General features: G+C 41.6%; 2 protein-coding genes across 3 annotated transcripts in view; one reads left to right on the plus strand and one right to left on the minus strand.

Annotated features, from left to right (window-relative positions):
• Positions 1–1,050, plus strand: part of CAMK1G (calcium/calmodulin dependent protein kinase IG) — a 33,020-nt gene extending 31,970 nt beyond the window's left edge. The window contains exon 12 of the mRNA XM_044446974.1: positions 954–1,050. The gene's annotated coding sequence lies outside the window, so the exon portion shown is untranslated. The remainder of the gene's footprint in view (positions 1–953) is intronic.
• The window catches only part of LAMB3 (laminin subunit beta 3), an 85,724-nt gene continuing 61,000 nt past the window's right edge, over positions 133–24,856 (minus strand). For both annotated transcript variants that reach the window (XM_044446951.1, XM_044446961.1), the window contains 12 exons: positions 23,375–23,571; positions 22,659–22,770; positions 21,552–21,930; positions 19,410–19,570; positions 16,061–16,269; positions 14,803–15,006; positions 13,946–14,090; positions 9,718–9,925; positions 8,488–8,629; positions 6,645–6,821; positions 5,000–5,153; positions 133–2,302 (listed from right to left, as the gene is read on the minus strand). In XM_044446951.1, the coding sequence (XP_044302886.1) occupies positions 2,163–2,302; positions 5,000–5,153; positions 6,645–6,821; positions 8,488–8,629; positions 9,718–9,925; positions 13,946–14,090; positions 14,803–15,006; positions 16,061–16,269; positions 19,410–19,570; positions 21,552–21,930; positions 22,659–22,770; positions 23,375–23,571 (2,228 nt within the window). In that variant the 3' untranslated portion in view covers positions 133–2,162. The remainder of the gene's footprint in view (positions 2,303–4,999; positions 5,154–6,644; positions 6,822–8,487; positions 8,630–9,717; positions 9,926–13,945; positions 14,091–14,802; positions 15,007–16,060; positions 16,270–19,409; positions 19,571–21,551; positions 21,931–22,658; positions 22,771–23,374; positions 23,572–24,856) is intronic.

A 24,856-nucleotide genomic window follows, 5' to 3' on the forward strand; every position in this document is an offset into this window, starting at 1 on the left:
TGGACTACTTATTTGTCAGCTTTCTAAGATAAGCAGAGCCCTTAGACAACTTCCTGGAGAGCACTGCACCAAAAGATGCACCCCCTTACCACCTAAATGTGGTTTCTTTTGAATGAAAGAGCACTTTGGGTGTATGTTTGACAGAACATTTGCTTTATTGGCAAATTTCAAGCAGAGAATAAGTGGAGGCAAATTGCCACAGGTCTGTTTCTCCACGTCTGAACCTCGGAAGAGCCATGCTACATCAGAGCACAGGTGTACATAGTCTAACAGCCTGTTCACACAGTGACAAACCAACTACCCACTGAAAACCCCAAAACAGCACACACGTAACTGCAACAGGACCTTCTTACCCATGTTTCCTGGCAACCAGTGTACATAGGCATACTGCCTCCATACTGATATTGGAGGCCACAAAGAGCTATCAAGATTAGTAGCCATTGACACCATTCTCCTCCATGAAGTTGACTGACCCCTTTAAAAACCAAGCCAGATGGTGAACATCATTATATCTTGTGGACGTTAGTTCTACAGTTTACATGCCAGAAGTACTTCCTTTTATTTGTACTGAATTTGTAATTCCTACAAATTAGCTTCATGGGATGTCCATCAGTTCTACTTTTATGAGAGTTTATGCACACCATACAACATTTTGTACATATTGATGTTTCCCCATACTCTTCTTTCTTAGCGAAGCTAATCTCAGCTGTTGAAACCTTTCCTTGTTTCAGGTCCTTGATTATGTTAGTTGCCCCTTTCTGCACTTTTTCCACCTCTGCAACATCCTCTACTAAGTGCATGGATTAGAACTGTACACAGTATTCCAAGTGTGGTCTCATTACAGATTTGTACAAGGGAAGTATGTTCTTGGCAGTTTTATTTTCAACTCCTTTCCCAATCATGTCCAAGTTAAAGGTTCTGAATCTAAATTTGCATTTCTGCTTGTCTTTTAGGAAGCCTATTTGATTCCTCAGAGCTTCAAAGTCAAACATCACTTCTGCAAGAAGAGGGAGGGGCCTCTCCTGAGGTCTGCCAGGCAGAGCTGTGTCCTCAGATGGCAACAGCCATCTATTCAAGTGCTGCACATCCTGAGACCTGAGAGACCAGAGACCTACAATGCAATTCTCTTGCATCATTAGAAGGGATCAATCATACAAACAGGGAAAACTTGCTTTGTTTTTGTCTTGTTTTTAATGAAAGAGAGAAGCCATGCTTCTGCTAGCAGCTGCAGTGTATTAACCTACATCATTGCATTCAGCTGTATCTCCTTTTTTTGGCAGTGATCAGAGAGTGTGTGTTGTATTTTTGTAGTGGTTCAGTGGAATAACAGAGCAATTGCCAGGTGTTTTGTTGTTTTATGCTCAGTCCATGTGGCCAGGGGGTGGCTAAATCTGAAAGCATCCTATGCTGGCTCATTTTTATTGTTGTTGTTTGTACTATGGAGCAATCTGCCAAGCATGGCTCTTGCACAGTTTGCACAGGGCTTCTACAGAAGATCAGGTGGGTAGAGGGAGTTTACACAGCATCCCTTGTCTCTTGAGGAATTTAATTTCTGCTTCCAAGTCAGTAACTCCATCATATGTATTATGTGCTTAATAAAGCTGATTGGTTTTTAAGTGCCTGCCAGTTATTGATATTAATGGAAGTATGATAGTAATTCATTCAGGAGGGGCCTCATCCTAACTCCAATGGCAGATTTGTTTCCTATGTTGCTTTGTCTGTAAAGTGTTATACTATCAGTAAGGCAGGTGGCTAATAAAACAAGTTGTCTTGTAATAGGCCATTCAATCCAAGTCGTGTGTGTTATGCTTCTTGCTAAAACACTATTCATGTCTTCTTGTATTTATCCCTCTTTTCCAATCCAGCTTTAATCCTGTTTCCTCCAGGATAAAACTTGCAAAAGAAGCACATGCTGTATAGAAGGCAACCATCAGAAAAAAAATCAATTCATGTGGTGATGCTTAGGTATAAAAACTTGGAAAGTACCAGTAAATAAATTAACATTTCAAGCACTGTTTTTCTAAAATTGATCTATCACAAAGGACTCTTTTGTCTCAAGCAAGCATTTTTCATTAAAAGGTAACAAAGCTGTTTAATTTGCAAAGAGAGACACAAACAGTCTTTGCAAATCACAAAAAGTAAGGACATGAGCATAAGGGGTGCTAGTCTTTGCAAGTGGCATAATATGCAACTCTGCGGCTGATATGATCACGAATGGTTTCCACTTTCTTTTCCAGGCCGATCAGCTTTGATGACTCAAGAACAAATGCACTGTTACTCTCTTGCAGCTCTGTTTCTATAGCTGAGGGATGGAAAAGAAATACGTTATATGCAAGAACATCCTTTCCCATCTCTAGTTTGTTTGTTCACTTCCTAGTTTCTTAATATTACATAGACCAGCATCCCCCAACCAGATGTCCTCCAGATGCTTTGACCTTCCAACTCCCATCAGTTCCAGCCTGCATCACCTACGATCAGAAATGGTGAGAGTTGCAGTCCAAAACATCTTGAGAAGAGGCATTTGGGGAAAGCTAGTATAGACTATTAGCGTCTAGAGAAACTTTCTCATTCCATTCTAGTCAGATAATATTAAACCCTGCTCTTCTTGTTAAGGAACATGTATACTGCTTAGCCCCTTAAGATCATATTTAACCTCTGGAGATCTCTAGTTGATTCCTTCCAATCTGCCACTTGTATTCCAACACCATTAGCACAGCTGTGCATGAATTCATTTCAGTATTATTTTTTCACTCCTCATTCCAAAAATTAACCTATAGCCCCAAGAAGATAACCTCATATCCAGGCAGAAAATCAATAACAAGACAGGGATATAAATAGGATATCTGTGCAGACAGACTAATTACTTAATTAGTTATTACCTCAATTTAATATAAGCATCCTTGTAAACTCCTGGAAGTAGCATATATTATTTTACTATCAGCAATGCAATTCTGTTTGGGTCTGCTTCCAGAGATATCTGGATTCACAAACAATTTTCCTAAACCATTGACTGGACCTGGTCCAAAATTCAGGAAATATTGTTCCATCAAATAACATCTCAGGCATTTCTCCCTGATGAGGCATCAGTGCATTCTGATAGGGCCAAATGAGTTTTGACATTGACGTCAGTCGACACTGGTAATATATGCTCATCATGTTCTGCATAGGAAATTGCCTGCTGGCCTATTTAATAGTATCAACATTCCTTGCTGCCTTCAGCAAACTGTGAGCAGAAGTAACTGCCTAGCAGCAGCAGCAGCTTCCAATTCTCAGGAACAAAGAGGCATCTTCAGTGAGAGAGAATCATTAGAGGCACTGCTTTATCAATGAAAGCAACTCCAAGCCCTCTCGCCAATAAAATATCTGGCTTTGCACCAGTCAGTCATTCATGCTGCACCTGCCACGGGGGACAAGGCATTTGTTCTACACATTGGCTGGGTCCCAAAACAGATTGAGCAAACACATTCAATTCAAAAGCTTCAAATGGATGTATCCAACTAAAGCATTAAAATGCTGGCATTTGGCAAGTGCTAGTATGTGAACCTGTGAATGACTGTATAGCACACTATGGTTAGATTCCCACTGAGTGGTCATCCCATCAAAGGAGCACGCCAAGATGCACAGTGCAATCACTGATTTGCTTTTTGCTGTTTTGCTTTGCTTTGCTTGTGTTTTGTTTCCACTAAGAAAGACTTTGCCTCCCAATAAAGTCTGAAATTGGATCAGCAGACGTTTTATTGCTGCACAGATATACAAAGAACACCCCAGGAGTCTGTTCAGCATTCCTTGATAGTAAACAATAGTTCATCTTAGATCAGGACATGAAATCCCCACAGCCTTTTGCTGTTCCCAGTGAGATCATGAAACTAATAGTATCCACCCTTTTCCCCCTGCAGTCCATTTGCCCACCTGCACCTTCCCCAGCCTCCTAGCAGGGAAGAGTCCTCATTGCTGATCAGCTGTTGATTTAGATAGGCACTTTTCCTTGCCAGGAAGAAGAACCTTCTGAGTGATTCAGCCCTACTTATTCCTGAATAAACAAGTGGAAGCTTGTTGAAAGCACTACTGAGTATTTCAAACCTGCTTACCTAGGAGCGGGTAAATGTGGAAGAGAAATGACATGTCCAAGTAGTGGCTGGCCTGGGTGTGTGTGCATTTGTGTGACCCCTAACTGGCCTTAGGGCAGAGATGGTTGTGTACCCCTGCTTCAGACCAAGGGGGCAACAACACCCTATATCACACATGAATCTACCAAGACTCCACTTATGTCAAAAACAATTCAATCCATAGAAAATCTCTGAGCTTTTCTAGACAAGGCTGATAACCCACAGTATCTAATTCTGGTTTCTTTGAAGAATTAAGATCAGCTCTCTACTCAAAGACTTTTTTCTTTCCTGCTTTTCCATATTTTCCCTTCCATAACTTCTAGACATTTTGTGGCACAACTGAATAGCACAGTCTCATTAGTAAAGATGTGTGCTTTGCTTTAGGAATTTAAGACAAAATACTGGATAGAAGTAAAATAACTAAAAAATGACTAATCAGACTGGAGGCTCACAATGTTGCCTCAAACAGTTGTGAGTGAGGAATGATAAGTACACAATAAAAGCCACAACTTGGGAAAAAAAGTTTGTGAGTGACACTAAAACCAAGCTCAGGGAACCTAAGGTTCCATTTAGATGCCAGGAAGCACTTCCTGACAGTTAGGACCCCAAGGATATGAAGTGGGCTTCCACGAGAGGTCATTGAGGCCCCATCGGTAAGGGTGTTCAAAGATAGGCTGGACATGCACATGGTGGGCATGTCGTAAGCAGAGCCTGCTGGAGCCGGGGGTCAGACTAGATGGTCCGGGAGGCCCCTTCTGACTTGTTCTGTTTCTATGTTTCTATGTTTAATTCTTTCAAAAGTATAATCCTATGTGGCACAGCAAGACTGGGATGAGCAACTATGAGGTTTCCTATCAGAAATATATGAGAGCTCGCATCCATACTCTCCTTACCTCCCATTCTGGCCATCATTCTCATGGCTTCTTGAAACAATGTGTCAGCTTCCATGCGGGCATTTTGGATCCGAGTCCCTTGCATTCCCAAATTTGGTCCTTGTCCTGCCCTCCTCTTTAGTTCTGCATATTTTTGTTTCACTTGTTCAAATCCCTGTAATGAAGAGGGTGATCAAAGATCTGATGAACCTGAGATAGAACTCTTAACTTCAAAGCCATGAAGATTCTCTTTCAATTACATTTGACAGGGTTAGGATTAGGGTGTGTACATTCCTTTTACAGGTGATGATGCCAAATGGAATCTTGCCTAAACTGTATAGCCATTTACACCCATCATGAGATTCTCAACCGGATTCCCCCCACCCCCGCTTCTTCCTTTCCCCCTCCAATAAGGTCTAAACCAGGGGCAGGTAATTTGTGGCCCACCAAATATTTTGGCCTACAGCTCCCATCATTCCTGGCCATCATATCTGGAGGGCTATAATTGCCCATTACTGCCTAACATGAAAAAAATATTAGTACTATTATTGCACTGATTTTATATGCTGCCTTTTTTCCCCTTGTCAGGAATGCATAGTAGCTGCATTTTCTCCACATAATAAGCCTGTGAAGTAGATTAGGGTGTGAGTCAGTGACGAGGCCAAAGTCAACCAGTGAGCGGCATAGCTGAGTGAGGACTAGAACCTGGATCTCCTGAGTTCCCAGTGCAAGACTCTAACCACCACACCACACTGGTTCTGTCAGTTCTCAGTTACTTGTTAGCTAGATAGGGCATATCTTTCACTGTATCTAATCCCGGTTTGTCAAAACAGAGTCACTCCTTGAACATACTCTCCTTTTCTAAGGGGGAAGAGATGGAGCTGTGGTAACAACTGCATCTGACTCATAAAATAGGAAACCACTTTAGCCAAAAGTTAAGGCTCTTCAGAGGCCTGTTCTTTAAAACTATGATTAGACAAAGCTTTGCAAGACAAAAAGTGGAAAGAAGGCATGCACTGTAGCAAACTCAAGCCATTGTCAAGTAGGGCAGGAACTCCAAAACTTTTTCCAAATGGTTGACTGAATAATATTAAATCCCAGGAAATGGTGCAGGGAGATAATTTTAGATCCTGGACTTAGATGCCGAGGCATGAGGGGACAGCATATAAAAGTTTTGAATGAATGAATGAATGAATGAATGAATGAATGATCGATCTTACACGGAATCCTTTAGATGGCCATGGGCATCACTTCAGTAGCAACATTTCTCTTCCCTGACTCCAAATATCATATCATGCTTTCAAACTGCTTCTACTGTCCCATTATTTTAGAACTACAACAGCAAAGCTATTTGTCAGCCTTGACTTCAAAATATAAGCAAACAAAACACTCTGTGCAATTTTTCATTTTTAGCTCACTTAAATCATAGCACCATCATGACTACAAGACTAAAAGGCCATGTGCTTTGCATACCCATCTTCCACCACTCTTTGGATGGTCATTTGTTGGGTGGGGCTGCTGGGATGTGGGCCTTCGGAATGTGGCCCCAAGGCCCAGCCCTAACTGCACCACTGTCCCAAAGTGGGCAAGCAGCTGGAACAACTAACTTACAGAATATGTTTTGCCTCTGTCTTTAAAAGGTTGTTGGAGTCTCCTATTTGCATACCTGTTGAAGGCTCCTTGTTTGCTCACTGGCTTCAGTTGCGCTCTGTTGTGCATCCACAGCCCACAACTGGTTCTGGTTTGCTTTGTTCTGTAACTGGCTGAGTTTCTCGGTGAAACTGTCCAGCTGTTGGGTGATGTCCTCCACACTCTTCTCAGCTGGACCAAGGACACTCTGTATCTGAACATCCCAAAGAAGGAAACATTCATCAATTTTAAAAGGATTTTTTCACCCTGAAAAAAATCATATGGCACAAAAATTCCATCTATTCAAGAAAGTGGCAACACCACAAAACTTACTGCTGTCAGGCATTCTGCTTATCAAGATCTGAAATGGAACTGTGTGTTTCAGTGTTAATTATGAAGCTATACCATTTAAAGACTAAAACCAGTCTTTAAATATAATGCATTTAAATGCACAGAGAATGTGCTTTATTGCCTCTTCTGGCAAGCATATAGAGATGTTAACTTTCAAAGAGTCTCTTCCTTAATGTAAACCATAAGTGAAAACATATACAACACTTTCTGCTTGGAAAAAGTGCTCTGAACAGCTTAGGGGTACCATACATAACAATAGATGCATTTTCAAAAAATAAAAATCCAAGCTTTTTTTCGTTCTCTCCCTACTGCAGCTTTAGTTATTCCCATGTCAGTGCTTCTGTTCTATTAAGTAGGAATGAGGACAGCAATATGCAAGCAACAAAAGGCCATGTTTTGCAACACTGTATTTTTCTGATTCAGACTGTGCCACCCGTGCAGAGCCAAGGATGCTCCACATTGTTCAGGTGGACACATAAAGAACCTACACGTGACATAGGACTTGGAGATCACAGGTGCACTGAATAAGCTTGTCCAGGATAGCAGACATAGGACTGGACCGCTGTGCATTGGTGCAATCTCTTCAATCTCAATAGCACCTAGCAAGGGGCACTTATATCATGAGCAGCATTCAGTGTACACAGGGATGCTAGTTAGCCAAGAATAATGAAAAGAGCAAAGTCTGCCACCTATTCTGGTCAAGCCACATAATGGTAGAGAGATATGAAGCAGATGCAGGAGCAACCTGGATCTAAAGAAATGAGGAAAATGAGGAAAAAATCAAAATGCCATTGCATCATTTTTCTTTGACAAGGTCCAACTTTTTGTGATAATGATATTTTACTAGCTTGGTAAGACAAAACTTGGCAAAGCATCATCAAACTAATAGCTCTTGGGCTTCCCTACATGAGGCTACCTCCTTAATAGGCCTTCTGTTTCTGGATTCTTTGCAGGATTAGGACAGGCTCCTTTACACAAGCGTGTTTTTACAGCATTTTCCTTTCTCTGCCCTCCTGTATGTCCCATTACAGATCCCCAAGGTGGGCCTGCAGCACAGCAGCATTATGAAAACACATTCCAATACCATGTTTTCTAAATCACACTACACTTTCTTTGATCTAAAAAAAAGCTGCAGAAATGGTTGCAAAGCATGGGAAAGGCTCTGAAGGAGAAAATACTGTGTAGCCACCCTGAGGCCTCATGAGTGCACAAAAAAACACCTTGTGTAGAAAAGCTCCCACTGTCTAAATTTCAAGTATCACTCTTACACTTCTCACAATGAAGCCTGCAAGACTTTACAGAGCTTGCCTTACGGCAAAGCAGAGTAGTCCACCAGTAGTGTACCAAGATCATCAAAGAAAGACTTAATGAACCCCTTGTTAAGACCACCTGCCTTGTGAGCATGTAATGTGTGCCAAACCTCTGGAAGGAAGGTCACAATTTGTGGGCTGCCATTACTTGGAAAGTACACATTGTGCTCACATGCATTAGAATAAGCAACTTGTAGGAGTTCAGCATGTGCCACTGACCTCATCAAGGCGGCCTTGCATGTGCTGGAGGGAACGGCCAGAGCTACGGATAGTATATTCAGCCTCCTGAAGTGCTAGGTTTGCCTGCTTCAAATTCTCTGACACATCATCCACATTGCCTTCAATAGCGTTGGCTCGGTTCCTAGGAACATGTTAGATTAAAACAAGAAATGATGTTTGATAAAAAGCACCCCTCTGGATTTCTGGCATGTACTGCTGAGAAAATCAAAAAGAGAGAGACAGGCTAGGTGCAGATTTCTAAAATAAATGGAAGAGGTAGGCAACGGGTGTTGCAACTGGCTTCTAAAGATAAAGTAGGGACTAGATCTTGTGCAGCATTTAAGCAGCACACACAGGCAATTTTAACATTGACATCTTCAGTGCCTTATGAGTGCTCATAGAAAACTGGTTCTCAGGGATTCTATCATGAGGAGAACTAATCATGTACTATTGTACAAGTCTTGACCACATCCCAGTTCAGCTGTAAAGCTTCATGGGGTGGCTTTAGGCAAGCCACTATTCTTATGCAACTTCCTCAAATTCCACCCACCCCATTTGGAAAATGGCAATAAAATACTGGCTACACAAATAATGGTGATAAGCAGTCATGGATGAGGATGGGAAGATCTAATTAGTTCTGTTCACAGTCACAGGTAGGAGAGAAAGAATCCAGGGAAAATAACCTGTAAGGTTCCTATATTCAGCAGCTTATTGCAGTAGTGTGACAAGATGCCTCAAGTACATGCCTCCCATGGTTTTAAATAAGAAAACTGAACAGAGTCTCAGTGAATCACCTAGAATATACTGCATCACCAAGTCTGAGTGTGAGGGACCTCCAGGAAGGCAGACCATGCTGTACTGTTGGGATGGCAAAGCTTAGCAAATAGAGGAAGCATCTAGTTCTCAAGAATATTGCAAGGGCTTCTCTATACGAGCAACTTAACCTTATGCTTTGTTGAGGCTCCTTCTTCTGGTCTTTGTTTGTTTGTTTGTTGTTGGCCAGGAGGAAAAATGCATCCTTTATACAGAACTATTTTCTTGGGGTTTGCACTTCTCCACTTTTCTCTATTGGAGAGGCTCTGGAGGATGGCAACAAAGTGAAAAGGGCCCACAAATTTTTGTGAGTGAGCAATCACGAGTGCACAACAAATGCCTCAACCAATTCCATCACTCGCCTTTCATGACTGAGGCCTATGTATGATCTGGCCTATGGGCCAAAGCTTTCTTTACCTGGCTTCTTCAGCCTCCTTCTGAAGCTGCTTGGCCCTAGCAATGTCCCCAGCAGTTTGGGCAATGATGCTCTCAGGGCACTGTAGCTTAGCAGCCAGGTTCTGAATCTCATTCATCTTCCTTAGGATTGTGGCAGAATCAGTGGAGAGATGAAGGGAGAGGACATAATCACTGATCTGTTGAATGGTGGCAGCATCGGTGCTTGGATCTGCAAATATGACCAAGGAAAGTTGACTAAAAACCAAATGATTATTTATTTATTTAGAGTATTTCTAGGCCGTCCTTCACTTCCATCTCTGGACGGCTTATAGTGAAATCTACAAATACAATATATAAATCTAGATAATAAATTAAATGTCCCATGACTGACATAGATAAATTAATTATTAAAATAAATTAACCAGATTAAAATAATTATACTAATACTTAAAATCTATTGGCCTTAAAATATTGGTTAAATAAAAAGGTCTTGACCTAGCTCCGAAAAGCATATAATGATGGCACCAGGCAGACTTCTCTAGGGAGCGTATTCCATAGCCAGGGCACCACCGAAGAAAAAGCTGTCCTCCGAGTATTCTGTCTCCTAAGCTATGTATAATATATCTTTTATTAAAACAACTAGTGTTTAAAATAAGCTTCCCCCATAGGGTACCCTCCAAATGGTTTGGACTACAACTGCCAGAATACCTGACCATTGGACATGCTGTCTGAGGTTGATGGGTGGTGAAATTCACAACATCTGGAGGGGACCAGGTTGAAGGAAGCCTGCGTTAAAATAATGTAAGAAGGCTTTCGAATTATACTTTATAGCTTTGAGATAGTTATGTCCTTCTATAAAATTCAAGACAGAAAGAACTTCCAAAGCTAAGTCACATGGAAAATGTGTATTACTTTTGGAATTACCAAGGACATATGGATTTTTCTCTTTGTCTGGAGAAAAAAAAAGGTTCATAAATTCTTGTCCTTAGTGTGATCTTTATTTAGTTTTGGTTCGTTTATTTTTGGAGAAGCAGGAACACATTGCTGTCCCATCATAGCTACATTAAAGCAATCATTTTTTCCCAAACAAACAAAATCTAAAAGAACCAACAACATAATCAGGCAAATTGAGTGAGTCTAGAAATTAGATATTTGTTTTAAGGCAGCTGGGTAAGGTGGGGACGAGGAAAATGGAGGAAGAAAGAAAGAGCTGGCTTACTTAGGAAGCCCTATAGCAATCTGTGTATGCCAAAAGGTAAAATAAAAGCAACAACAAAGAAACAAACAAACAAACAAAAAACCCATCTCTGCCTCCTACGGTACTTCTCCCTATTCACCCACACATTCCATATAGCAGCACACAGGGTCAGCAAGAAAAGCATCCTTCGTCTGCACACAGATGCAAAAACACAAGCAGCTCTCATTCATATCCTCCCTAGCTGTGTCTTGTTTTGCTTCATTCTGTTCCATTCCATTTTGTTTTTAATGTCATTAGGGCCTTTTTACATGTGTTTCCATGTAATGCATACCTTTTCTTCCTTGTCACTAAGAACCCATTCTAAGGTGCCCATCCTTAGAACGGGGCACAGTAATGGGAAAAGCTGGGTGGCTCCAGTTTCTGGCTAGAATTATGAGTATCGTCCCATCCTGTGATGTCAGCTGTGCTTCTGCCTATCTCTACCTGCAGGCATTTTTCAAAGCAGCAGGAGATAATTGGTCCATCACTTTTGGCATTTGCCACATTTTAGAGCTCTCCACACTTCAGGATTTATCCTCCCTTCTAGAGTATCTAGCACAGTCAATATTCTCCATAGAAAGTTGTCATTTTACAGCATAGCATGTGTGTTCCTCAATATACAATGGGGAAAATATTACAGTGATAGGAGATATGCCCTCAAGAAAGATATGTTAAAATAATAAAATAAAATAGTTTTTCAGAAAGGCAAGTTGTTAAATATATTCAGAGTATCCCAAGCTAACTCTGGCAAAATAAATCTAAGTTGATGATAATGCAAAACAAAAAGGAATGACAACTTTCCTGCTAAAAACATTAAGATTGATTTTTAAAAGGTTTCAATATGTCAGATCCAGGAAACCAGCCAAGAAGATAGTTGGATGATTAGATGACAAAAATGTAAAATGATTACTGTAGGAGGATAAGAAGATTGTAGAGAAGCTAAATGAATTCAGGGTTGAGAGCAGGGCAACTAGGATGAAAACTAAGTTCTATGACAAAAAAAAAGCTCAGACTGATTTGCCTGTAGAAGGAAAACTCAAGAAAAGGCATAATAGCAGTCTGCAAATATCTGAAAGGCTGAAGAAGAGGAAATTGACACATTTTCCCTCAAGGGAAGGCTTGAAACTAATTGTGGGAATTGCAAGGGGAAATGTCTTGGCTAAATATGAAGAGAAGCACTGGACTTCTTTGTAGAAGGTGGTAAACACATAACCATACCTGTTGAAAATTGACAGATGAAGAACTACCACAAGGAAAGGGAACAGATTAAATTCTAGTCCTAAATGACAAACTACAAATTAACAAGTCACAACAAGGTTTGAACAAAGTACAAATTGTATGTCATAAGAATGTTTGTATCATAGACGTACAAGTGTGAAACTGTTCTCTTCTAAATTAAAACATGCAATAGCACTGAAAGCAGACAACTAATTACAAAACTCAAAGGCCCCTATGTTAAAAAGAGAAGGTAAGAGGGAGGCCCAGGAATTAATAAATGCATTACCTTAATTTATGTCCAAGCCAAATAGGTAGAAATTAAAGCTAGAACCTCTCAAAAGCTTTGATAAAATCTGACACCAAAACATCCTGAATAAATAAATAAATGTAGCAGTCATGAGATGAGAGCACAAGTCTACTTTAGACTGGTGCTTTTCAAGTAGCAGGAGGCAGAGAGTGGGACTAAAAGAGGAGTTTTCACAGGAAGGAAAATCCCCTGTTTGGGATTATTAGGGAAAGGCCTGTTTCAGGGCAGTATCAGCACCCTGGAGCAGCAGAATCCACAGGAAACAGGGAGGCAGCCGACATGCAGAGTACACCTAAACAGAAGAGGGAGGTGAGAGCAGCAGAAGTGCAATCCCAGCGGCACTGAGTAGGAAGCAGAACAAATTAAATATGCCCATTTTTTTCATTCTTGTCAAGCCTAGAGTGAGAATACTGGCTAACCACAAGGCAACTTTTTAGTGGGCTGTTTGTTTTCCATGCTGGATAGCTTTCTCAGTCTTCAGCTGCTAATATTTATGCCAGAGACAAGGAACTCCAGGAGAGGTGGGTGAGCGCTCTCTCTCTCCCTCTCTCTCTCTCTCTCTCTCACACACACACACACACACACACACACACACACACGCGCGCGCGCGCGCGCAGGGGAGGGGGAGCCTTTTATGGGCCAACCTCCTACTGCCATCACCCTGCCAAACTGCCTGAGGCTCTGGCAACAAATTTTGTTGCTAAACTTCTGAAAGCAATTCAGATCTGACAAATCCTCTTCTCTGGAATGTAGTCACGTATTGCTATTCAATCTTTTTCCTCAGAATAAGCTGTGGCCTTGATTTCAAGGAAAACTCAGATATCCTTTAATCATAGCATAGGAGGTACTCTAGCTCGTAACCTGTTAGATAAAGCTTAATGCATAAGAGCCTTCATATAAAATGGATGCTATTTCTGTATCAACAAAGAGAAAAAAGGGGCAATTGGCTCAAGCTGTTTTGTAAAGAAATTTCTTGTGCCTAAAAGACTGGAGCCGCTAAGAGACTGCCAACTCACTGCTGCTTGAGTGTAAGGAATTATACCTTAACACCTGCCCCTGAATCACTACATACTCACTGTGTTTTCAGTTGCTATGTTGCATCTCACCTTCAGGAGAACTAAGAACTGAGCCAATTCTTTGAGAAAATATGGTCTCTATAAGGTAGTTTATTGTAATGTCCTCTTTTCTGAAATCACCAGATGCTTTCTGGTATTTATCTGAACATGCATATTACAACAGATTTTAAAGAGCATACTTTGTTGTTCCATATGAAAGTATGAAACCTTTTTATCAACTCATTTAGCTCCTCAGAGATACATTTTCACTTGTGCTCCCCCATCCCCTGTGTGTGTGTGTGTGTGTGTGTGTGTGTGTGTGTGTGTGTGCGCGCGCGCCATGTTGGTACAAAACCAACACTTTTGGAGATGAGGATCTAATGGCAAGGAAAAAGCATCACAGATGTTTCGCATTTAGGTTTCTGGCTTTACCTGATAGGAAATTGCGAACTTGGCGGATGAACTGCTGTGTGCGCTGGATGTCTCCCTCTATCTGGGTCCTAGTTGTACTCATTTGGTCTCCCAAGCTTTGGGCATTGGTTTGGATCTTGCTGGCAGCTAGTTCAGCAGTTCTGATCTATTAGCATACAAGACAGATTCAGTTGATGTGCCATCAGTACATTCCAGAAAGATAAAGTACCTAAACTGGTTGTGGGTGCGTCTTTTAGCAATACTGTTAAGTTCCCCATTTCTTAATTGTCCCCATCTTCCGCCAGTATTTCAGGGACAAAATTTCTGGACCCAACGGCCTTATTGGTCCCTTCCAACTTCACTATCCAATGATTGTATTATTTAAAAAATGCAAGACAACATCTAGAAACTGAACAAGAAACTCCACAGAGCCTTCACTGAATCAACTTACTCAGAAGGAATATTCTGAGTTTTGCATAATTCTATCGTAGCATCACTGCTAACTGCATTGTGCACAATCACAAGAATGTACTCATTTGCTCCACAACTATACTTAAGTTCAGGGCAGGGTGAGAGGCCATATATCCTAGAAACTTCACTTTCATCAGTTGGGCCCTGTATCTGTAAAATTGTGCCCCTTCACAATCACACAGAATTCCTTTCCAGCTGGATCATTCATATAAAGAGTTATATGAGTATGGTCTACCATTGAAATTAGCTGTTTTCACATTAGATGCCATGACAACCATATTCACAAGGTCAGCAACAGTTATACATTAAAATGAAAATGTAGATTCTGTCAAGGTTGTGAAGGAGCTTTCCCTCTTATCCTCCCTTGCAAACATGATGAAACTCCCTTCTCCATTGACTATACATACCATCTGCGCAGTCTCCTGAAGCCGGATACTTAAGTTGTGGATCTCTTGGGTGGTCCTTCTGGCAGTTTGGATGGAGCTACCAGAAAGTGTGAGGATCCCTCTACAGCTCAGACCAGGGCCACACTGACTTGCATTTTGCTGTGGACACAGTTCTCCAACACATTCACCAGGGGTACAAATTGCTGTTCGGATGCCACTGCAAATCTAAACAGAGAAGCCACTCAATCACCCATCAGCCAATAGTATAAGAATCAAATTAATTTAGAAATTTAATTTAGTCTGCTTTAATTTAATTTGTCTGCTTTCAACCTGCTAGTCATCAGACAGACACAAGGAAGCTTACTTGTGGATACCACACAAGTAAAGAAACAAGAAACTATAAATAAAAGCAGGTGAAAAACAAGAAATCCATCAGTTAGGCTCTCAAATAAAAATATACAACAGATCAAAGGCCTGTGAAGTCCAAAACCATGTTTTCCAGTGGCCAACTAGGTGTCTCTGGGAAGTTCACAAGCAGAATATGAAGTTGCTCCCAGCAACTGGTATGAACAGTCAGGTTGCCTCTGATCCTCTACCTCTTCCTCCAGATTCATTGATAGCTTTCTCCTCCTAAATTGGCCTATCCCATCATAAAGTTATCCAAGTTGGGGACAATAACATAAATGGCTATAGGGAAAGGCACCACACAAAAATTTCCACTTAGATAGCCTTACTAAGAAGGCTACCCAGACGTCATATTCACATTCTTATCATATGGAACAGTAGTCTCTGTTTTATGGTGTTTATCTGACCCTTTGCTTTGGATTCTTAGATTCTGCAAGTTTGTCTTGAATGGAACAAAGATAATGTCATAGCAGCAAAAAAAGGAAAGTGCCATAAGAAAGAAGTAGGAGATGTTTCCTGAGCTCCTGGGAAATTTCTAAAATCAGAGGCAGCTGTAATGATGGAAATAGCTTTATATCTTGTACACAATGTCATTAATGTTATTTGAGAACACTAGCATGAAATGCAGCAAGGTGAGAGATTTTCATGGCAACAAGCTATGCTGATATGAGTCTCCATGGTGATGGTAGTACAGCAGTGGTGAAGAACAAAATCAAGAGACTTTGGCCAAATTTGTTTCATTAGACTACAGCCATTTGGGTTATGGTCAGAACTACAGGAAGTAGAATTCGGTAGGTATATTTGTATACGTCTTCAAATTGAACATTGAGACTATTCAGCATCTCCTTTAGGAGGGGTTAAGTGTTAACTTCACCTTATTAATGACTGGAGTCAAGTTTGGAGAGAAAGACATTTCATCCTGCAGAGCTAACAGTCCTGGCCCATCATCTGTAAGATCACTTGCAAGCTCTTCAGCACTTTTCCTGTTTTCCACAGACTGAGCGAGGAGTCTAGAAGATCCAGTTATGCGCATGCTGGCATTAGAGGATGTCTGATACGCAGAGCTGACAGTGCTGAATGCTCCTGTGGAAACAAAGGAAGATGCTGTCTCTGTGGCTTAGTGACTCATAATGCGGTATTCCTTCCCAAGCCTCTGGTACTGAATTTTTACCTAAGAAAAGGAAAGGGAAGCATTGTAGAGCAGTGAATCACAAGGCCACCAACTGAAAAGCCTGGGTAAATCTGCTTTCCTCTGAAACGCCTTATTGACTCTCCTTTCTCCCTGTCTCTCTCGCTCTCTCTCATGCACGCACTGAGTACAAAAGAGAGAGATGCACATACTTAACATGAACTGTATGTAAGTTTCTAATATGGTAAGGATGTGACTCTCTACTAGGTCTGGATATGCAGTCTGTTGCACCTCCTTCCACTTCAGTTCCACTATATAACCTATACAACTTCAACTATGTAATGTAGTTGCACTGCAGAACAAATATAGGTCTAAGATCTAAGTTGTCTGTTTAATTAACTGAACAATCCAGAACTCGCTTGTGCTATCTTGCTATTCATGAGTATTTCTTCAAAACTGGATCATAATTTCTTATTTTAACAGGCCTTTCTCCTCAAAAACAGGATAAATTTTCTCCATCATTCCATCTCCATGCCCTACTTAAGTTACATCAGTGCAAACAGAGCCTGGGAAACAGAGAACTTTGTAATCTCACCTACACTGTCTTCTAAATATTGGTTGCCCAATTGCAACACAACAATGGAAGCCCAGAGTATAATTTCATCCCATAAGTGCTCCGTGTTGACAAGAAAAGTGAAGGTGGCAGGAACTCTCTATGCTCAAAATCAAAAATATTTTTAAATGGCAAAAATGTCATTCAACAACTTTTAAACCTTAATCTCTGAAGGTTAAAAATCTCAAAAGAAAGCTGTGCAAGAACAAGAATCTTTCTTCTTAAGTTCATGTAGGACAGAGCAGAGAACGTGCTTCTGCTCTGCTTCAGAGTCTGCTTCAAAGATGGGACACCATTATGGAAGCACAGTCTTGTGTCCCCTTCAGCATCACAGAGTATGAATGATGTGGGGTGTAGTATCGCCATCTAATTTCAGCTACACTGGTATTCTGAAGCAAATATTGAGTTTCTTGCTCAAGTGACTCTCATGGGGAGCAAATCAGACTAGTGATTTCACTTTCAATCAGACTAGTGAAATTTCCCTAGGGATGTGTTCTGCACATCACTAATTAGGTCATTAAGTAGGAACAGAAACAAGTTTCAACAAAGTAGCCCAAAGAGAGTACTGAATGCCACTGGGAATGTTGCATGTAGGAAGTCTCAGCACAGAGTGTTGCTGATTAAAATAAGTAGACTATAAACTGTGCCATGTGATTGGGAGAGGAGAGGAGAGGAGAGGAGAGGAGAGGGAGCCTGGAACCCAGTGTCAATTAACAAGCCCACCTTCAAGTGAGTGACATAGAACATTTGCACATATGAGGCTTAAGCCACTTTGAAAAAAACTTGCATTCTTTTTGTTAAAGGTCAGATTGCTGTTAGGATGGCATTTGCAAGAGAAGAAGTTACCGGACGATTGTACAACTGGCTAGTTGTAAAACAAAATAAGCAAATGTCATTTTAAACCTCATGTGATTTGTTTGGCAGCCATTTGAAGAATGTTCCTAATTTTCATCAACACAAAGACTTCATGACTGCAGCCCCAAGACAAAATTATCTGTTTATTTTAACTGTGGTTTTGTCACATCACATTGGGAAACCTTTGCATGCCTGTTTTGAAAGACTTTTAAGATGGGAAATAAGCCAGGTTCAAGAAAGAAAGACTCAGAAGAGGAAGTAGCTCAAGGAATGTAGCTGCTTCCTTCTGAAGTGGTCCAAAAGCACCCTGGCAGTACCTTCTATATGCCTACTCAGAAGAAAGTCCTGCTGAGTTCAAGATTACATTTGGAGAAGTTCAGCCTTTCTGAGAAAGGATGGCTTAGATATCAGAGTGCTTGCTACAGAAACTCAGACTCAAGAGATCCTTGCTTGCATGTACAAAACAAATGAACCAGCTTTGTTGCTTAACTGCTTGTACACGTGACATTAAAACATCTCTGAGCCTCCCTCATGCTGTTTGTTTATATAAGAAAATACTGTTAATGTAGGACAGAAGGTGGAAAACAGCCATTTTAAAAACAAAGTATTTTTTTCTAGCCAGTGGAGATTTTGCTTCCACATTATTGTTGAGGCAGTAGAAGCAGTATTTGCTGTTTTGTATGTTTCTTTTCTAATTAAAAATGCTCATGGCTACAGATAGCATTTTAAAGAGAATGAAGATGATAAGGTTCACACAGTTCTCTCCCTGGTGTCCAAAACTGTTTCTCCTTCTGTTCTCTCCACCTAAACAGCATTTGCAGGTGTTTGAAAAGCTAAAAACCCAGCAAGATCTATCTGCCAGAGATGATCATGAGATACGTGTGTCCATCAGGAACAGTGGTGCTTATTTTATAACACCAATGATACTGGGAAGAATTTTTAAAAGCCTCCTACCCCAAGTGTGTAATCATTTTTAAGGGGCTAAAAACATACTGTTGCTTGAGAAAACATTGAGAGCTTCCTCCAAAGGACAGTAGGAGATGCACTTTTGAAGAATTATGCTGGTACAAATTGCTAAGCTGTCCAAAAGTGCTTGCTTCTCAGACCTATGGCATTTATTATATGCTCATGACTCATGACTCCCTGCTTGCAGTGTGATCCTTCAGTTTCACTTCTCATGGTGAAAATGTGGTATTATATTAGAAAAGGGACAAGAGCAGTTTCTTCTTGCACATTTGAGCTATTCTGCTGTAGCAAAGCTCCACCTATACATTAGGTAGCACAAAAGCAGGAAAGGAGGTGCCTTTCGTGTAGAGATTGAATTTCACTACTGCAACAAAACTGGGGCTTGTGTAGAAAAGTCCTTACTCCCAATGGGAAGGGAGAATACAGGCCAAGGGAAAAAAGTGAAAGACTGGTATTCTGCTTTACATTTGAAAATAACACTTCCTTTGCACTTCCTTTTGAGCAGGACTTAAGTAGTTTGGAAAAGTTTATTTTTACTTAGACATTTGTCCCTGTTTGCATTAGGAGATGCAGCCCCTTCTGTGCTTCCTTGCAGGCATGTCTGAGGAAGTGAGGGAGTGAAGGTGAAGGAGTGTCTGAGGTGAAGCATGACTGTTATACCTGAGAGGTCTGTGCTGCGGCTGGCTTCAAAGTGGGTCTTCTTGGTTTGGTACAGTTCGGATATTAGATGCAGACTTCTATCAAGACCATCTATATCTATGGATAGGGAAGGCACTTCATCCATAGGAGATATTTCAGTGCTTAAGCCTTCAATAGTCCTCCTGGAGATGATATAACAAAACACATCTCTTATTTTCTCTTTCATTCTCCCTCTAATTACAACCCTCAGACCCACTGAAGAGAGTCCCACTTCTCTGAAGTGACTAGGACAGACAAAAGGAAGAACTCCTTTACGCAGGGGACAGTTAAGCAGTGGGATTTGCCCCCACGAGATGCAGAGATGATGACCAACTGGGATGCCTCTGAAAGGATATTAGACAAATTGATGGGGGATAATGTTATTAGTGGCTGCTAGTTATGATGGATAGATGCTGCGTAGTATTGGAGGCAGCAGTTGCTGGGGAACATGAGTGGGAGGATGCTATTGTACTCCTGAGCTTTTCATGGACATCTAGTCAGCAACAGCATCTGGAGAAGGCTAGATGGCATGAACCCTTGGTCTGATCCAGACGGGTCTTTCTTATGTTGAAGCTTGCAGGTTGTGAATGATATTTCAGCAGTAACCAAAAAGAAATATTGTAATGTTCAGATATGAGATATAGAGAAAAGTGAGAGTGTTTGCTCCAGAAAGCTTTTCATTTAAATAGATCAAGTCTGAGGTGGATGCAAAGATTATGAACAACTGGTTTGAATTTATAATCACGCAAAGTGTAGCTTCAACATGCAAATTGTTTTACAGCCTTTTTCCTCTTAGCTATTTGAAAGAAGATAAAGCATGCCATTGGTATTCCCATTTTCCCTATGAGGAACTGGGAAAAGGCATCTTGTGTATGGGAAAACCTGTCACACCCATTCCATTGTGATTCTTTTTTGTACTTCCACATCAGATTGCGAGCTTTATTTCTTCTGTACCAAAATGTATACCCCTTTCCCTTGGCATATGCAGGCAATTTTCAGAGGTATATTTTGACTATGCATGTATTGATTGACTAAAGGCACAACCCCATTGTGATGTCATTAAGCCCCTGAACTCAGAAGCTCATGGGCAACCTATGAAGAGAAGGTGAAGCAGCAGAGGTGACTGTCATCTCCTCATTCTCCTGCTTTACATCTTCACTGGGTACTCCTTTTTGCCCTCAAGCTGGGGTGTCTTAGAGAGAGAGGGAAGGTGGCTGGAGTGGCTTTAGGATACATCATATCCTGGTTCTTTCAATCCTTTCCTCTCCCTGTTCACCAAAACACCCCCTTTTACCCTCTCCATGGTTACTTCCCTGACCTTGGGGAGTAGCCAATGTGATTTCTGTTATCAGATCAGGAATCCAAACTATCATTTGGACCCTCATATATGTTGCATAGGGGACTGCAGGTGGCACAGTGGTTTAAACCGCTGTGCTGCTGGGCTGGTTGATCGAAAGGTCGCCGATTCAAATCTGCACAACGGGGTGAGTTCCCGTTGCTCCATCCCAGCCCCTGCCAACCTTGCAGTTCGAAAGCATGCAAATGCAAGTAGATCAAAAGGTACCACTTTGGGGGGCAGGTAACAGCGTTCCGTGCACTTCATTGTTTAGTCATGCTGGCCACATGACCACGGAGACTGTCTGCGGACAAATGCTGGCTCCCTTGGCTAAGAAATGGAGATGAGCACTGCCCCCTAGAGTCAGGCATGACTGGACTTAATGTCAAGGGGAAACCTTTACCTTTACCTTTTATATGTTGCGTAGGGGCCAGAAGATTTCTCGCTCCACCATGTTTGTGCACATTTTAAAATGTGTGCACGCTTTTGCATTTCTTTTGTCTTCTTTTGTGAATGGTATCACAAACATGCAAATGTACAGATTTCTGATTTCAGATTGCAGTTGGATCAGTGCTTTTGGAATCACTGAACAAGGTAATTATACATTAAAATGCAAGCCAGACAAATTCCTCACCCATCCTTAACTGCCTTGCCCATAGACGATTTCTGAGAAGGAGCAGAGTTCCACTTTCTAGTTTGGATGGAAGTGACTCCTTTTAGTAGCCCCACAGCAGGATCTTTTTTAGCCTCTAACCCTGTGTTTGCAATAAAAGACCACCCCATTTTACCTGATTGTAGCAATGGCAGTAGCCACCTGATCCAGGTCCTGCTCTGTCACGAGGGAATTTGCCAGGATCCCTTGGATACGCTCAATTTCACTCTGTGCTTCTAAGAGGCGGGTACTGAAGCTGGAGCTCATTGCCCCCACATGTACCTGCCGCCGCAGTGTTACATTTTTCAAGGTGGCTTGGCGCAAGCCAAACCTGGAGAAGTCATCATCGTAAGCCTGGAAGCAGGGGTGGCATGGCTCACAGCGGTGGTAGTTCTCACAGTAACCCCTCTGGCACTGGTCACAGCGGGCTCCAGTAAAGCCAGTGTGGCAAAGGCAGCTACCAGTCAGCTTGTCACAACCCATCTGCTCTGTGCCCTGGAAACTGCAGTCACAAGCTGTTGATAGGAGAGAAGTAGGAAAAGAGTGCATCAGCTTTGCTTGGTGGTGACTCCCACAGTGGATCTTTCTAGCTGGTTCTCCAACAGCTCAGGAGGGTGCAGTTGCTCTGACTGAACCGGCAGGGGCTTGACGTGTCAATGATCTATATATTACAACAGACAGATCATCTTTTTTCTGTTCAGAAATTCTGTGCTACTCTTTGAAGGATCATGCATGGACAGTAAGAGTAAGACAAAAGAGTTATGAATATGATAATCTTCCTTCAAGCAACTGTGCTATGTATCTAATACTTTCAAGACAGTAAACGCAAGCCACTGAGAAGCAGAATGTATTCCACACAGCAACAAAGGACAGAAGCAGAAGGGAAAATATGATTCCTTGTTTCCTTATTTCACAATTTTGCAAAAGACAAACCCCACAATTCAAGAGTGAACTGAATTTATTTATGTATTTATAGCATTCCTCAGCCACCTTTCAAAAGCATAAACTTAAGCCAAACTTCTGTCCCATGTAACACTAAACAAGCTATGGAACGGAGCAAGCTGGTAGGAGGCTGAGGGAAGTTATGATGTTACAGCAGGGAGGTTCACATGGAGTTGCAGCTGTCCTCAGTTAAAATAGTCAGAGGTCAACAGAAAGGTCATTGCAGTTAAGGGAGAAGCAAGATGGTAGCAATCCATGAAATCCATGATCTTCAGTTGGACGCAACACCTGTATTCCTTACCTCTACATCCAGTTGTGACATCTCCATAAGATCTATCAGGACAAACCCGTACTTCAGCGGCAGAGCATGTCAATCCACCGTAGCCTACCCTGCATGGACACTGCCCTGTAAACTGCACAGAAGGAGGAAAGTGGTGATGTCAGTGAGAAAATCATTTCCGCACAGAAAAGGAATGTTCAAATATGACAGTGGATTATTAATATATTAAACAGATTGTTTCTACTGGATGTTTTTAGGCTGGCTTTCAATGTCCTGCCTCCTCCACAGAATTTTGCAGGACTCCAGATGTGTCATCACTCACACTTGTAACCCTTCCAGTTTTCTTCACCACATTCTCCTTCTTTCTTCTTACCACGGAAAATCCATTAAGGAAGAAAGGATACAATGGCTATGTGATGCCTTCTGATTGCAAGAATGAAGCCCCCTCCAGCTGGAAACACCCATAAGGGAGCATTTGAGCATCCAGCAGCCACACACATGCAACATGTAGCGCCAAGTGGTAAAAACCGAGAAAAAGAATATGCCCACCTGATTCCGCTGAATATGCAAACTTATCCGAACAGTAGCTACAAAGTGCTTGCTTCTTCTTCATAGTACTGAAGTGTGGCCCTGATTGTGATGCTACAAATGGTAGTGGTCCAGAGTTTCACTTGTCTGGCTAAAATTAAAAAAGGTAAGATTCTGCATTTCTCCCTCTACATGGCTAGTAGTCATACCTGGTTGCACTGAAGGCTGAGAGAATTTTCAGGATCGCAGTTGCAAGGATGGCAACCCTGGCCGCTTGCAATTTTCCAGTGATTCACTGCACATTTATCACACTTGTCTCCCACCACGTTGAGCAAGCAGAAGCAGCGTCCTGTTTCATCATCACATGGCATGTTCCTGCGGCTGCCCAAGATGCTGCAGCCACAGTCTGAAAGACAAACAAGCGGCCTTCTGGTCAGTACTGGGAAAGGTGGTGCTGTCAGAAGAGCCATCAAAGCCATTCTATCCAATACAGCGCAGAATTCTGGACTGTGCTGATTTGGACCACAAGAGGGGAGGACTTGTATGTTTTCCCATCCCCCATTTCTTCACACAAGGGTTTTGTGGAATTTCACTGCCACAGGAAGTTTTGATGGCTGCTGCTTTAGCTGGTGGCTTTAAAAGGAGAGAAGGCAATTTCATGGAAGATAGATGTATGTGGTTTGGGATATGCAAAGAGTATTCCTTTTAGGTCTGGCTTTCAGGCTTCCCAGAAGCATCTGACAGTGTGGAGACAGGATGTTGGATGAGATGGACCATAGATCTGAATCATAATCACTCTTCTTAAGTAAAGTACACTCCTATATGAAGCTGGCTAGAATCAATGTTCTTCCTCTGAGACACTGTTAAGTGTTCAGCCTCTTGGACAGGGGAAGTTGGTGGGGACCCCCAAACTGGGCCTTCTGTGTAGCAGCACCTCAGTCATGAATTTCCTTCCTGGAGAGGTCGAGTTGGCTCTCTCACTATAAGCGATTGAGCTTCTACTGATTAAGACCATTCCAAATTTAGAAAGTTCCCCTGTTTTGTTGTTATGTCTTTTAATCATCCTTGTGCTAGTTTTATCTGGAATTTTTGCATTTTCTTGTGGGTTTGGTTTTATTGTAAACAAGTCTTAGCACTCACTGACTGTTGGTTCAGACAACACAGTAACCCTCACTCAAGGGCTATGAGTTGCAATTGAACTATGAGTTGTTATTGAAATACAAACTACCATATTGCTTGATATATTGCTTGGTATTGCTTGCCAGCTGTACTAACATACTATAGCTTGTTAACCATGCACAATTCAACAAAAAACCATGGGTACTCATTATTAACAAGCCATGATTTGTTGAAGCTGAATTCATACAACAGATAACCCACATTTTGATGACCCAGCATTCAAAGACAACCCACAGTCAACCCTGGAGCATGATTATCCTGTTGTTTAAATCCAGTCTTTTTGTGCAATGATATGCAACTGTCCTAACTTCATCTTCTCATGTTGCCTTTGCAGAAGAGCAGCACTTCTTCAGCACCACCTTGTCAGAGCAACTGCAGCCAGGTAATAGGGGAAGCAAGGCATGAGTAGATAGGAAGTAACCAAATAAGTCACCATTGAATGGGAGAAGGGAGCTCTTCTCTAACTTGGGCCACATTTTGAAGAGCCAGAAACATCATATCTGCTTTGACAG

The sequence above is a fragment of the Varanus komodoensis genome, unplaced genomic scaffold (assembly GCF_004798865.1).
Source record: "Varanus komodoensis strain SLA01 unplaced genomic scaffold, ASM479886v1 scaffold1, whole genome shotgun sequence".
NCBI classification, from domain to species: domain Eukaryota; kingdom Metazoa; phylum Chordata; class Lepidosauria; order Squamata; family Varanidae; genus Varanus; species Varanus komodoensis.